The sequence below is a fragment of the Natator depressus genome, chromosome 12 (assembly GCF_965152275.1).
Source record: "Natator depressus isolate rNatDep1 chromosome 12, rNatDep2.hap1, whole genome shotgun sequence".
NCBI classification, from domain to species: Eukaryota; Metazoa; Chordata; order Testudines; family Cheloniidae; genus Natator; species Natator depressus.
In genome coordinates this window covers 13865576-13880882 of record NC_134245.1, presented here as the reverse complement: position 1 = coordinate 13880882, position 15307 = coordinate 13865576, and the positions used below count along the sequence as shown (strand labels likewise).

The 15307-nt window shown below is 39.6% G+C and overlaps 1 protein-coding gene and 1 long non-coding RNA gene across 3 annotated transcripts in view; one reads left to right on the top strand and one right to left on the bottom strand.

The window, feature by feature from the left end:
* The window catches only part of FTO (FTO alpha-ketoglutarate dependent dioxygenase), a 328008-nt gene that overhangs the window by 57013 nt on the left and 255688 nt on the right, over positions 1-15307 (top strand). For both annotated transcript variants that reach the window (XM_074968603.1, XM_074968604.1), the window contains exon 2: positions 12214-12291. In XM_074968603.1, the coding sequence (XP_074824704.1) occupies positions 12214-12291 (78 nt within the window). The remainder of the gene's footprint in view (positions 1-12213; positions 12292-15307) is intronic.
* The window catches only part of LOC141996521 (uncharacterized), a 44652-nt gene continuing 40651 nt past the window's right edge, over positions 11307-15307 (bottom strand). The window contains exons 2-3 of the long non-coding RNA XR_012641554.1: positions 13790-13963; positions 11307-11694 (exon numbers count right to left, since the gene is read on the bottom strand). This is a non-coding gene — a long non-coding RNA (uncharacterized LOC141996521). The remainder of the gene's footprint in view (positions 11695-13789; positions 13964-15307) is intronic.

Sequence of the window (15307 nt, the reverse complement as noted above, 5' to 3'; positions counted from 1 at the left end):
GTATTGTTTCATGGTGTCTGTGTATATAATAATGTATTCTGCAATTTCCACAGTATGCATCCGATGAAGTGAGCTGTAGCTCACGAAAGCTCATGCTCAAATAAATTGGTTAGTCTCTAAGGTGCCACAAGTACTCCTGTTCTTTTTGCGAATACAGACTAACACGGCTGTTACTCTGAAAATGGGAAAGAGAAGAAATTATCTGAAATTTTCTTTGTGATAATGCACTGTATAGAAAAGTACAAACAGCAACAGTACATTTCTAGAATGCATTTTTTATTGTTAAAGATTCATTTCTGACTGAACTGGATTCAGTGAACCATTTGAATGATCTCAGTTACTATAAAGTTTTAATAGGTAACACCAACTAACCAGGTTAAAGAATCACTGTCACCTTGAAAATCACGCTTCTACCTGAAGTCTTTGTAACTACTATAATTGCAAATTACATCTAATATTATAAAACGAAGATAGGAGGAGAAAACTTATTTTTAGTTTGCTTACTTTGTGCGATTTGATAGTATTTTGAGTATAGTCAGTTTCACAGTTACAGTCAGTTTTTTCCTGTGCTAAAAGACTCATATTCAGGGGAGCAAAAAAAGCTATTTTGTTTTGTTTTTTCAGGAATTTTAAAATCTAGTTTCAGGATTTATTTTTTAAAATGCTGTTTATCAGAAACTGAGATTTTTTTTTTTAAATTCAATTTGTCAGTATCCTGTAAATATAAAAAGAAATTCATACCTGCTTCTTTCAAGTTAACACTGAACTTGTCCCAAATGGAACCGTGACTGTACTGTATTGTACAGTCTATGAGGTTACATGGGATTTTAAGCCATGAACCCAAGAGAGACTGTGATCCAAGAATGTGTTTGTCTAAGGTCTGATCTATTGGTAGTCTTTGCATTAACTTCAGTGGGGTTTGAATCAGGCCCCCAAAGGAGGAGTGAAAGGCAAATAACATTTTTGCCTGCACTTTTTGAAGATTCACTTTTCTCCGTTATATCACTAATTGTGTGAACTTGAGTAAGTTGCTAGACCTCTCTGTACTCATCTATGAAAATCTATATTTAACCTACTGTGCCTTATAAGGATAATGAGACAAAATTCATTCCATTTTCTTCAGATCCATGGATGAAAAATGCTATATGCAGTGGGCCTGATTTTCTCTTGTCACAACAGTGTAAGTCAGAAATTGACTCAGTTGAACGCAGTAGAGCAGGGGTGGCCAACCTGTGGCTCCGGAGCCACATGTGGCTCTTCAGAAGTTAGTATGCAGCGCCTTGTATAGGGACAGACTCCGGGGCTGGAGCTACAGGTTCCAACTTTCCAACAGGCCAGGGGGTGCTCACTGCTTAACGCCTGGCTCTGCCACAGGCCCTGCCCACTCCATCCCTTCCCACCGCCTCCTCATAACCTGCTGTGCCCTCGCTCCTCCCCATCCCACCCAGAGTCTCCTTCACGCCACGAAACCGTTGATTGAGAGGTTGGGGAAAGAGAGGGAGGCGCTGATCGGCGGGGCTGCCAGTGGGCAGGAGGCGCTGGGAGCGGTGGGGGGGAGGAGCTGATGGGGGGCTGCTGACGTATTACTGTGGCTCTTTGGCAATGTACATTGGTAAATTCTGGCTCCTTCTCAGGCTCAGGTTGGCCACCCCTGCAGTAGAAAGAAAAGGAGTACTTTTGGCACCTTAGAGACTAACCAATTTATTTGAGCATAAGCTTTCATTAGCTATAGCTCACTTCATCGGATGCATGCAGTGGAAAATACAAGTACTCCTTTTCTTTTTGCGAATACAGACTAACACGGCTGCTACTCTGAACCCTGCAGTAGAGTTACAATGGTTTGAAACTGATGTAAGTGAGAAGCAAATAAGGCCCATTAATTGCAAAACATTTTTATTTGTACACCTATAGTAACAATAAACATTTAATGAGAAGGGCTAGTGGACCTGCTGTGTGGGCACAAAGAATAGTTTGGATTTTAGAAATGTTACTTTGGAAAAAGCAGCCAGATTTGGAGGCATCCTGCATATGAAAGGTGGGAGGAATGGAAGGAGTCAAACAGCTCCCGCTCTCCAGATTGCAGGCCTGAATCACAGAGGAGGGTTGTTTTGTCTCCAGATACAGAGAATGAGGAAGGCCTTTGGAGGAAAGATTAGAAGTTCAGGACTGTCCATGTTATATCTAAATTGACCGTGAGACATCCACATCCAAGAAGAAATGTTTGAGGTACATGCCAAGGTTTGGGATTATTTGAAGAGAAGTTGCTTAGGGGTGGGAAGGTAAACATACAGATGGTAGATGAAGCTGTTTAAGAAGATGACACCCATACTGAAGTTGTAAAGGGAGGAGAGAAGGCCAAGCACACAGCCGAGTGGGATTTCTATAGAAAATGGGAAAGGAAAGAGGACCCCGCAAAAAGTTTGTCAAGGCAATTAAAAAATGAAGCCACGTGGGTGATGTATACGGGGAACAAAAAAAATAGGAGTTCAGAAAATCTTAATGAGGAAAGGGGTTTTTTGAAGACTTTTGACTTTTTAGAATCCAGCTCCTGTCTTCAGCATAAGTGATTAAAGGAATCCATGTGCTCATATATCTACTGTATGGATCATTCTTAAGACTAATTGTTTTGCATTGCTAAGACTTGCCAGATTTCTGTAAGCCATCTGTTGAGAGTAATCACAGCAGAAGCTGAAAGCTTTTCAGCTAACACAATGTCCATAATTACTGGGTCCAATGTTGATCACACGTGAGTAAAGAGAGTGTATTAGCACAAAAGGATAGCTGCAGTGCATCTAACGTAAACATGGCCTTTGCAAAGATTTTGAATGTGCAGGCTATGTTCTATGCAGATCAGACCTTTGTTTTTACTCATGTAATATAAAATAAACTTCTTAAACTAATAAGATCTTTTTATTGACAGCTATAACTTTAAATCCAATTAAAATATAAAAACAAATTTCAAAGGTCAAGATCTGAGAACTTTTATGCCAAGTTTGAGGTTGGATTGAATTTTACAAATGATATATCAAACTGTGAAACCAGAAGTAGTTTTATAACCTCATATATTATGTTTTGTGTATAATTAGTGGACAACATCTATAATGGACTCCATCTTCAACTTAAAGATTTCCAGCTTTGCAAGTGTATAGTACTGTTAAGTCCTCCCTTCTCCCCTCTTTCCTCTCCCCCCAACTAGACTGTTAACTGCAAGTAATAAGAACAGTTGTAGGTAATGGGGGCAAATGACATATCAGTACATAACATCTTGGGGTTTTAGGCCTTATGTTTCAGGTTTTTAAAATGTTATTTTTTTAAAATGTAAGACATTTTTGGGTCAAATTTGAGAAAGACCTTGTAAAGTGAGGGAGCCTTTCTAGGGAGGGGCTTGGCAGTGTATTAAAAAGTTTTAAGTATTGCCCATATAACTATCCTATCTTCATTTTATAAATCCATCCAACCTGACAACATTTGAGCAGTGAGACTGTTTAGGTAACATATTCTGGTTTTATATATAATCTGAGGGAACATTCATATTCAACTGCAGCTTTAAAAGGGACTAATGGCTCCTCCTGTGGGAAGCACCAAAGGTGAGTGTGGGGGAGAGACATCTGAAAACTCAGAGGAGTTTGCTTCATGGAGTTGGGGCCATCTTCCTCTCCAGGGGAGAGGCGTTTGCATTCTCAGGGTGGGGACACGGACACAGCCTACATCCCTCACAATTTCCAAGGACCTATGGGAAGACAAAACACAAGGCTGACTAAGCAATGCCATCTCTGGGGATGGACTTTCCTTTCATGCTGATGACAGGCCCCCACCTCTCTCTGGTAGTATCTTCCATGGGAGTTTTGCTTCTGTAGGTTCTCCTTCCCCCCCATTCCCTCTCCTCAGTAAGGCATCATTAAAGTCAATGAAATTTAAGGATGGACTTAAGTGTTTTACTGAACTGGGGCCTAATTCATTCTTCTCTTCCCAGAGGAGTGTAAAACCTTGGGTTACCAACGTTCTGATTGATTGCAGAAAACCGAACGCCCCCTGCCCCACCCCTTCCCCAAAGCCCTGCACCCTGCTCACTTCTTCCCCATTCTCTCCGTCGCTTGCTCTCCCCTCCCTCGCTCACTTGCTCATTTTCACCAGGCTGAGGCAGAGGGTATGGGCTCTGGGGTGGGGCCAGGGATGAGTGGTTTGGGGTGTAGGAGGGGGCTCTGGGCTGGGGCAGAGGGGTTTGGAATATAGAAGGAAGCTCAGGGCTGGGGCAGGCAGTTGGTGCGCAGGAGGGGTTCCAGGGTGCGGGCTCCAGGTGACGCTTATTTGAGGTGGCTCCTGGAAGTGATGACATGTCAACTGGCGCCTAGGTGCAGGGATAGCCAGGAAGGCTCCACGTGCTGCCCTCGCCTGCAGGCACTACCCCCACTGCTCCCATTGGCCACTGTTCCAAGCCAGTGGGAGCTGCGGAGCCAGCGCTTGGGGTGGGGGCAGCGCATGGAGCCCCGTGGCCGCCGCTGCACTTAGGAGCCGGACATGCTGGCCACTTCTGGGAGCCACATGGAGCCAGGGCAGGAAGGGAGCCTGCTGTAGCCCTGCTGCGCCGCCAACCAGACTTTTAACGGCCCTGTCAGCAGTGCTGACCGGAGCCACCATGGTCCCTTTTTGACTGGGCATTCCAGTAGAAAACCAGATGACTGGCAACTCTAGTAAAACACACAGATAGCAGTTAATAGAGCCATGTCTCACTGCCCCTCTAACTGCTTCATTCTGACCTCAGAATGCATGGAATTCACACCAAGGGATTTCTGTGGGCTCTCAAAATGGGGAACATGCCAATAGTTGTTGTGTTTTCCCATTTGCGCTTTCTGCTGCAGTCCAACACTTGCCTGTTCCCATGTGCCTAAGGAAAAGGGAGATTCAGGCAGTCAGGTGAGAAACTCTGAATCTGGATTAAATTCTCATCTCTCTTATCTCTGTCTTTCCCTATTTTAAGATCATGACATCTTGGGGGGATATGTTTAGGAGTATCTCATCTCTTCATTTAAAAAAATGAATAATCCAAATAAAATTTAGGCAGCAGTTAGATTACGGACTGAAGGTCATTATAACATGAGTTAGGTTGTGATTTAGAAAATTAAATTAATTTACAAGCATGGATGAATCTGAATATGCAGAATTGTTACTTTGCAATTAGTATTATTTACTTTCTATCAGACAAGTCAGAACAAGCACATTTTCAATAGTTACAGATTTGAAAGAGTAAACTAAAAGGACTTAAAGTACACACGCCTCAATAACATTAAACATGAACTAATGACATTACAATCAAAACTCATTATAATAATCAGTACCTATGTCAAGAAACCTTCATAACAAAATGGGACTTTAACTTTCCAAGACTCTGTTGTTAGATAAATTAAACTAACTGGAATGCCTCTTTCAAAGTATTTATTAAATAAATGTTGGACTAAGCTGTCAGTTTGTGATTCTGCCCCTGGTAAGAGGCAGTGCATTTGTTTCGCTGCTTCTGGAGCAACCCAGGAGTGAGACTGTGACTTGGGGAATCACAATATCACCTACATGCTATGCTCTGAGGAGGTGGTACATTGCAACAGATCTGTGCTTGTCGCAGTGTCTGCTCCCCAAAGCACTGCCATAATTATACTGCTAGGAATGTTGGGGTATGGAGTCAAGACTCCATCCTCTCTTGCCACTTTCCACCCACCTGTGCAAAGGTGGGGACATAGAGGCTTTATTGAGCATCCATTCTCCCTGCGTGGAAGTGGCAACAATCTAGTCTTACACCCCCTCTTGCTGCCTTGTGTTGACATGCAGGATGGGCCATGGTCTGGCCCTTTATGCAATTTCAAAATACCTTTTAATCACCTGTACAGAAAATAAATAGCTTATGTTCATGGGTTGGTATCCATACACCACCATGTTTTACTCTATAATTATTCATAGTTTAATTGTGTAGGAGGCTCCTATTCCCATACAGCATATATGAAAAAAACCATCAAAGATTTATGCAAGATTTTATGTGAAAATAACAGAGAACAGGATGATGAACGGTTAAGAATATGTGACAATAGGATTAATATGGTACTTGGGCCACTTCATTATTTTTGTAACATCTGCCTAAATGTTTTTTTCTTCTGAGATGTGACAGATCTTTGCTTTATTCTGCATGCTTCCAATCATATGTTGAGAATAGGCAGGTGTGTGCTTGGACTGAAGGAAAGGGTTTGATGTGGGGATTTCAGAGTACGGATTTTTTTTTTTTTTTTTTAAGTCCTGAGAATTCCCTTTTCTGAAGGATGAGCATAACTTTCTGTAGACAGCAGCTTCTGCTACAGTTCACCCAGGCAAACAGCCCTTTGCTCTCAGTAGAGGACCAAGAATAAGCTGCCTGCTTGATTGGTACTTGTTCAGTGGGTCCATTGTCACCTCCTCACCTGCAATATCTCAGTTTGCATAGTCAATGTTTGCAGGAGCCTTCTGCTACTGTCAGTGCTCCCAGCCAGCCTGGGGTAACTAAATCACCTTCCTTTATCTAGTCTTACACTAGTGCACCTGAGAGAGGATGACAACTGCCAAGCAGACAGGCATCATTGGCTTTACTCACCTATGTACAGATGGGTGGATGTCTTTTCTTACTCCCTTTGCCCTTATTCCTTTGCAATTTTCTGATCAGGATCAACAGGGACCTTTTTGTTGCATTCAATCAGTCTTCTGTCTCCTCCTTTACTTGCAGTGTTGGATGTAGTAGCACTGGTGTATTCTCCAGTTTAAGACCAATAGTGGCCCTTTACTCATCTCAGGCCTCCATTTCTCTCAAAGGTCACCTGCACATCAAAGAGAGAAAAATCCAAATGCTTTTCTGAATGATTCAGATGATGAGAGTGACCTCTCAGTCCAGGGGTACGTTGCTCTGCAGATCCTGCTCAGAGAACAGTGAGGAGGGTATTGGTGGAAGGACAATCCACTTTCTCACTCATGCTTTTATAGGGCTTGTTTACACTTACTGGAGGATCGACGCTGCGGTGAAGACCTGCTAAATTGACCGCCGATTGCTCTCCCATTGACTACTGTACTCCACCGGATCGAGAAAAGTAAGGGGAGTTGATGGGAGAGCGTTTCCAGTCAACATTGCGTAGTGTAGACTCTGCGGTATTAACATAACTCAAATTGCATAACTTAGATTGACTTTCATGCATAGAGTAGACAAGGCCTCAGCATCTTAGGCCTTGTCTACACTAAAGGGAAAAGATTTAAGCTATGCAATGAGTTACGTGAATAGTGTAACTCAGATCGACATAGCTTAGATCTACTTACCACGGGGTCCACACTATGCGATGTCAACGGGTCTTCACTAAATTTACCGCTGATGCATCGATCGTCACAGCATTGATCCTCCAGTAAGTGTAGACAAGCCCTTAGTTTGTTTAAACTTTATCTCCTATATTTTCAAAATGTTACATGGGATTTTGGCTGTGTGACTCATTAAGGTCAAAGGTTGGTACATCGCTATAAATCAATAGTTCTTAACATTTAGAAGGAATAGTTATTTGTAGACTATGTTTTGGAAGTGTCTGGCTGACTTATTACATGTGTATGTGGTCTTGCTTCATGTCCAGCGAGATTACTTGGTGTAGTGAAGCTGATCTTTTTTCCTCTAGCAGCATCCTGCATATGTGAGAAATGCATGGCAGGAGAATGCCCAGGGCTATCTTTAACTCACGCACCAGATTTTGGTAGGTTTTTTTTTTTTTGTAAACTGATAACTCTTTGGAGTTAGTTTGGGTCACTCAGTCTGGTCACATTAATCCTGTTTCAAGCAGTGCCCACCCATTTCTGTGGTTGTATATCTTCCTCTTGTAACTGTCAACAAATTTGATAGCTGTGATTTCTACAAGAGCATGGTAACAATTTACTGTCAATTATTTGTAATAGCCAAGTATTTCACTTCTGTTATTTAACTTATTCCAAAGTGGAGATATCTGTTGTACTCCGCACTTAGATGCAAAGATGATAGGCACCTTTAAAATTACATTTGAGAGTGACAGAAGAAAGAGCCTTAATGATGTGGCATGGTTCTTTTCTCCTAATTATTTTAGAACACCCTAATCCAAATTTACATTCTCCATTAAAAGGCAAATCTTGCTTGCCTTGATGTCATTGAGACTATTTGTGTGAGAAAAATATCATCTCTTCAATGAATGATACATACATCATATGCTACATTGCAAAATTTAACGTGTGCTTTTTTCATTTCTAAAGATACTTTATGGTTCAGAAATTCTTGTAACATCATATGTCTAAATATGATCTACAGTACATGTTCATACCAAGGTCTTGGTCTGTAACTTGGAGGTACTTTCAAATCTTCTGGCTTTCCTGTATGACAGTGTTTGCACAGGTGGAGAATTTTCATTTGAAAAACTAGGCGTGCTTAGTTTTCATAGCACATACACTGAATAGGGTCCTTATGTGTTGTCGTTTTACAAGTAAGAGAAAAGGAAATCTACTTGGAAATGGTATTCATGCCCTGCATGATGGTACATCAGGCAGATACTGTTTGTACAGCCATGCTGCCTGGCTGGAGAACGTCACTAAGTGTTCCCCCTTGAACTGCTTAATTGGTAAACAGTTAACCAGGCATATAATATTTCAGAATGTAAATTCAGGTACTGCACTTTTGCTGCACCTTCATTACACTTCCTGATTGTGTAACAGACAAGCATTTCTCTGCATCAGTTACTGTTCCTGCTGTCAACAAATAAGACATGTAGTTACGGAGATAGATTCCACGTCTCATCATATATGTCCACATAATTTACTATATCTTAGCAACACCTACTGGTACATTAATTCGTTGTTAGTAAAGGGATATAGACGTACAAAAATTGCATGGAGAGAGTTGCACAAAAACACAGTCCTCTATCATTGAAGCTAACAGAGAGCTCACTTAACTGAGGTAGCACATTCCTTATACTCACTGTGAGCCAGTCACTAAGAACACTCACATGTGTGCATAATGCCAGTTTATTACAAATGTTAGAGTTGGGTTTAGAAAGCAGGTGTTCCTGGCTTCCAATCCTGTACTCAGCTCCACACCTAAATAATGTCTCTTAACAGTCATAGCAATCCGTGAAATGTATTTACACAGAGATCCACTCCTATCTCAGAAGACAGAGGAGCAGGCGTATGTAGACTTCCAGAGCAGTGCAAGTGTAGTAGCACTGATGATGATGCATCTAAGCAAGACATAATCCCCACATGTCAACAGACAGTCTCACTATAAAAGCCAATTGGAAGAAACATGCAGAGGTTTTATTTGAAACCAGATATCAATATTCTGTTTCTAAGGTCTTGTTAATTACAAAGAATTTTAAAATATAGGAATCAGATGTAGAAAAAAAGTCTCTTTAAGCTACTAAGTAATGGATAATGTTACATTTTTAAAAGATCTTTCCACCTTTTCTGCACCTGCTGAAGTAGCTGTAAATACACCACTTATGTAACAGTCCTTATACTTAGTCTACAGCCAGCTGGTATAGCTGGGTCTTTGATTTTTCTCTTCTTCTTTTTTTTTTTTATATTTTGGAGGAATTTGTGAGTAGCTTGATGTATTTGACATCTATGAGACATCTTCTTGTATATGAGAAGAGCAGTGTGTTATACCACCCAGCTGTGTGTATTTGTCTATACATCAAGCTGAGGAGCAGCACTTAGCCAGATCTGACAATCAAGTGTGAGCTAGTACTACCCACACTCAAGAGTGCATTGTAATGTTGTGTGCTTTTGCCAAGAGCTTGGCATTTGACAAAAAAATTGTCAGATGTGTTTCTCCTCCTCTGTCTGCTAGCCTTGAGTTTTGATTTTTGTTTAGTTTAATATACTTTTATTGTATGTTTCAAAATCAGCAAAGGCAGCCTACTGTTTTCAATGTAATAAATAATGTTAGCATAAAAGTCATACAATGTTTTTTGTAACATAAAAGAATGACTGTTTGGGAATATGCAGTACACTAACATGTCTGCCAACTTAATCTAAAGTTACATTCTGCTTGGTTTCACCAGTGACTCATCGTCAGTTTATAAAGTGTCCCCAAAGAAAACTATAGACTGAGAGATCAGAGTACATTTCTAGTTTGTAAATGTCAATGCTGTTCTTGTCAGTCTAGTTAGGATCAGTGAATGTCCGTCAGTGAGAGGTGATGTTATTCGTCTGTGCTACCTGCTCTTCGTTCAGACTGACTAACTGACCAACCTGATAACCATAATACTTCAGTGTTCCCCTCCACAAGTGAAGCATACATTTTATTTGCCTTTTGCTATAACCTGAGGACAATAATAGTGAAAATTTGTCTTTTGTCTTTTATACCCTAGCATTACATTTGTGTTCTTAATAGTTTATCTTGTTTTGTCTCTGTTTTCATTATAAGATCAGAGTTTGGTCTATGTAATATTTTCATTCTTCTCGGATGCAAACACCAGGATGGGGAGGATCAGTTTAGGATAGCACATGGGACACATTAACCAGGAGCAATGGGATGTGATTATAAAAAGGGAAATTTAGTGACTATCAAGTAAATCTTCTTGACAAAGAAACCTTGTAGCCTGTGAAATATTCTAAGCAGGAAATAGTAAAAGCCAGATTAAGACTAGAGAAAGAACTGTAGGTGTGTAGGGAATAACCTTGCAGTGGCAGAGGTGAATTAGAAAGTATAACTACTAATTTTGATTTTTTTAAATTTGATTTGAGCTTGTTGATTTGTTTCTGTTTTAACATTGCTATAAAATGTATTACATTTCTGATTTCATACACGTGCTTTTTTCTTGTACCACATGAACATTTTTAGTATGCAAAAAAACTTAAATATTTCTCATAGTTGTGTTTTATATGGTGGAAAATATTTAAAGAAGAAATATATTAAGGATTTGAAGCCCCTTGTATTCAAATGCTACAGCTAACTTTTAGCCTCTTGTGGCATCTAACTGCTGTTTAGTATCATCATTTTTATTAATTATTTGTTAATGCTCAGAACTGCACAAGATACAGTCCTTGCAAGGTAAAAGAGAGAGACAGATGAGATGCACTAGGAGAGGCAAAGGAAATATTGACCAGGAATGTTGAGCAGAATCTTATACTTTCTCAATATTCTCCTCTTATATCAGGTTCAGGCAGAGATGGAATTTGATTGATGTGGCAGAATGTGCATGGGCCTGTCATGGTGTAAAAATTATTGCTTCAAAAACTCTATGGCTAATGCCAAACTCTCTCTCTTTCATGGTCTATGGTATTAACTCCATAATAAACACACACAGTATCAGCTATCTATTTTATTAAGACACACATGAAGGAAAATTATGGGTTACAGACCTGCTTTTCTTAATCGTTTTCTTAAAAGATAGGACTATTAAGTGGATTACAACCAAAACATTCTCATTTTACTCAGAAAGCTGTTAGTTCTGTCAAATTAATTGCCCTAGCCACTCAGAAAAAAACAAAGATAAAAGAAAAAACCATGAGATGGAAAAAGGAGGGGAAGCTCTTCTTTACAGTCAGGTGGTGGATGACTATTAGCTTCAGATTGGAGTTATTTCCTTGGGCAGGCATATTTCCTGGTCCACACTGAAGTCAGGTTGGAAGATTGGATTGGAGACAAGGTAAAGAGGACGAAGTTTCCTTTTCTTTTCTGGTTGGCTGGAATAAACAGACACGATATGAGACACATAGTCTAAAACAAAATTTAGGATTGTTTAGAGTATGTTATTAAACCACAGCCTGGGGTACACTAGGCTTTACACCCACTACACCTAGAATTTGAAGGAGAAAACAAAGAAAAGCAAAGAAATAAACAAGATCCAGCATTTAAATCAGGCAAAGTTCTGCAGAATCTGGAAGGATGAGTGTACTTTTTCAGTGTGTAAGGGAGGTTCTCCTAAGGAAGAACTGAGGATACCAAAAAGTACTGTACTTAATCCTCTGAAATTACTAAACTGAAATTGGGGAAACTCAATTAAGTGGACAAACCTCAATTAAGATGAGGTTGCATCTACTTCTCCTTGTTTAAGATGTGTTTTCTTAAATTTTGGCTAGTGAAACAATACTAACTTTTTACATTTTTTTAAATTCGTAATGCAGTTAGCTTATTATTTAACTGCTATTTGTTTCTTTGACTAATTTCATGTCATACCTTTTTTTTTTTTTTTTTTAAAACAGAAACAAAAGCTTCTTGAAGAACTTGGAGAGAGTTGGCTTCCATATCTGACACCTAGAGATGCCGAATTCCACCAACTGGTATTGTATCTTATTTTTAACCTTATTTGTAGTAAACTTGATTGAGCATTCTTATCAAATAGCAAATCAATCTTTATTTATTGGTGCACTATTAGAGCTGACAAGACTAAAATATCACTTCTTCCAATTCCTTTCTGAGGACTGGCATAGTGAGGTCTTGGTGTATGTAGTGTTTGCAGAGCTGCACTCAGTGGAGAGTGAAATCCTTCAGCACTCAGGACAGAGCAGAATCAGGAACCTTGGTGTGAAATCCTTCTGAAGCCAATGGGAGTTTTGCCATTGACTTCAACAGGACCAAGATTTTACCTTTTGATCTTTAGTTCACACCTGTAAATGGTAGCTCTAAAAGTCTCCTTTTTAATCTTTGTTTAAAGTAAAAGCTCACATAACATATAAAGAACTTTCTATTTTTGTGTTTTCTTGCAATTTGTGGTCAAGTGAATTGTATGACATTGATTGCAATATCTCATGCTTGACTGGAGTAAAAAGAGCACAGGGAGTCACTGTTCTATCAGAGGTCTTTATGATTTAAACCATCTAGAGAACATGTTCTATAGACTGGATTTGGCAAAGATGAAGAGTCTTTAAAAGTGAGATTTAGAGTATGTTTATGCTTATAATTCTAGTCACAAACAATACACAATGGTTAAGACCTGGCATAGAACCTGAACTACAAAAGCCAGAATGCATGCCTCAAGTGAAATTTAAGGAAAGCTAAAACAGGCCCAATAGTCACATAACTAAACCAAATTAGTATACAGAGGCATAGCATTAAAGAACTAGAAGAATACTGCTACATGCATCTTGGACCTTTCTCAGATCAAATTGAAAACATGTGGAAAGAATTTTAAGTTCAGTAAAACGAGGTTGGAACACATTCAGTAAGATGAAAGACATAAAAAGGAATCTCTTACTTAGCCTGAACAACTATAGCAAGAGTTCCTACATTACAGCCGTGTCAACTTTCTTGTATTGACATGTGGCTCAAAGATGCATATAGTAGCAAAAAAACAGCCTTGGTCTTGTGCAGCGGGAAGGAAGGGTATTTTTTTGCAGGAGCTCATGGACAAGAAGAATTTTAAGATGGCAGCTTTCCACATTGCAGAGAAGAAGGGTGATTTGGGTTCAACTCCTGGCTCAGTTTTACGGACTTCCTGTGTGATCTTGGGCAAGTCACTTGATCTTTCTGTGCCTTACTCTCCATCTGTAAAAAAGGGATGATTAATATTTCCTTTCTGCTCTCCTTTGTTTTTCTCATCTGTTTTGAGGTCTTTGGGGCTTTTGCTGTCTTTTTACATATTTGTACAGTGCCTAGCACAATGGGACAGAGATTCTATTGGAGCCTCTACTGTAATACAAATAATAAATAGTAGTAAAACACATGGTGGACAAATTTGCTACCAACAAAAAAAGCACTATCATGGAGCGCTTTTCTTGTCATCGTCCTTCTCCCAAATCAAATGAAAACAGCAAACAGACTTCCTTTCCAGGGTCTCACCAATGTTCAGTAAAAGTTCTTGCTCCTTTTAGTTCTTGTCCGACCCAATCACCATTTTCTCCTTCCTTGATCCTGTTACATCTCCTACCGTCTGTTTCCATTTCCTTTCATACCAGCGTCTGGGCCTGATAGCTTGAGCCTAGCTGTGTATCCTCCACACTTCCTAGCCCATCCCTGCAGAGGTGACAGGGAAAGACATGGTTGAGCTGAGGCTGCCAAGTGGAGTCTCTCAGCATCCATACAGGTAGAAGGGCTTTGGGAAGAAGATAAGCAATCAAATTAGACCAAATTAAAGTAAAGTAATTAGTGATATTGAAAAGATCAAGGATCTTACATAAAGCCTATTGAAGTCAACTGAAAGTCTCCCATTGACATCAGTGGGCATTGGGTCCAGAACCAAATGGATAGAACTGATTGCCAGAAGGTGAGATAACAACTGAAATTTTATAGTCTTGAAAGGATTATATTGAGTAAGTTTGCAAGGTATGTACATAAAATATGCCTCCTGTTTAGTTTATGTGCAGGCATGTGCATTTGCACATATATGTGGTAATGATAAACATCAAACACCTTTCATTCAATAACCATGACAGGAATTTTAAATTCTTACTTACTTACTTAAATAGCCGCTGTGGATGTCACAAAATTCCACTCTTACCACTAATATTATTTCCGTAGTACCTACATGTACTTAAAGTTGGAAAAAAGGGAGAGACTATAGAAAACAAAATAACAAAATAAAACAAAATGCATAATGATGTACTGTAGATTAGTCTGTATGGCTTTCCTTGTTTTGTCTTATTTAAGAATCCCCCACTTGTGAGCAATGTAGATTGAACAAAATGATGTTGGGAGTGTTAGGCAGAATATCATTCAAAAGCTGCTACATGCCTACAGGCATGAAGATATACTCTGAGCACAGTCCTGAAGTCCCTACTTAAAAAGTACTTCCATTGCACTCCCTTTTCAATGGGCATTTTTTCCGATCAGGGATTTTAGAATGGGACCACAAACTGCACCCAGAGCAATGTCCCTTTTAGAAATCAAATAGTGAACAGCATCTGAGAAAAACACTAGAAAAAAATCATAGTAATAAATCCCAAATGTCTTCAATGAAACATAACATGTCATGATGTGAAATATAAGTGCCAACTTGCTTATCGGGGGACCTCTTCACTGGTTTGCAGCTTTATTCAGGTGCTTGAGTGGTGGGGTTATCCTGTGTCTTGAAAACAAATTATGTGTTAGACACCACAACATGGCTGATTTTTAAATACTGTTTATGTAATACACATATGAAAAATTAAGCACAGAATGTTCATGTTCATTCCTGAAGTTATCAGTGACATAACTACTTCTAGCAGCGTCAGTACGAACTGACCTTTAACACCTGCTGTCAGAGTTACAGCAAACAGGACGTGATTCTTTTCAACCAACATGGTGGCGTTCAATATGAATTCAGTGTTTACCCTGTTTTCTGATGCTTTAATGCTTTCCTTGTGCAGGACATAGAATGAC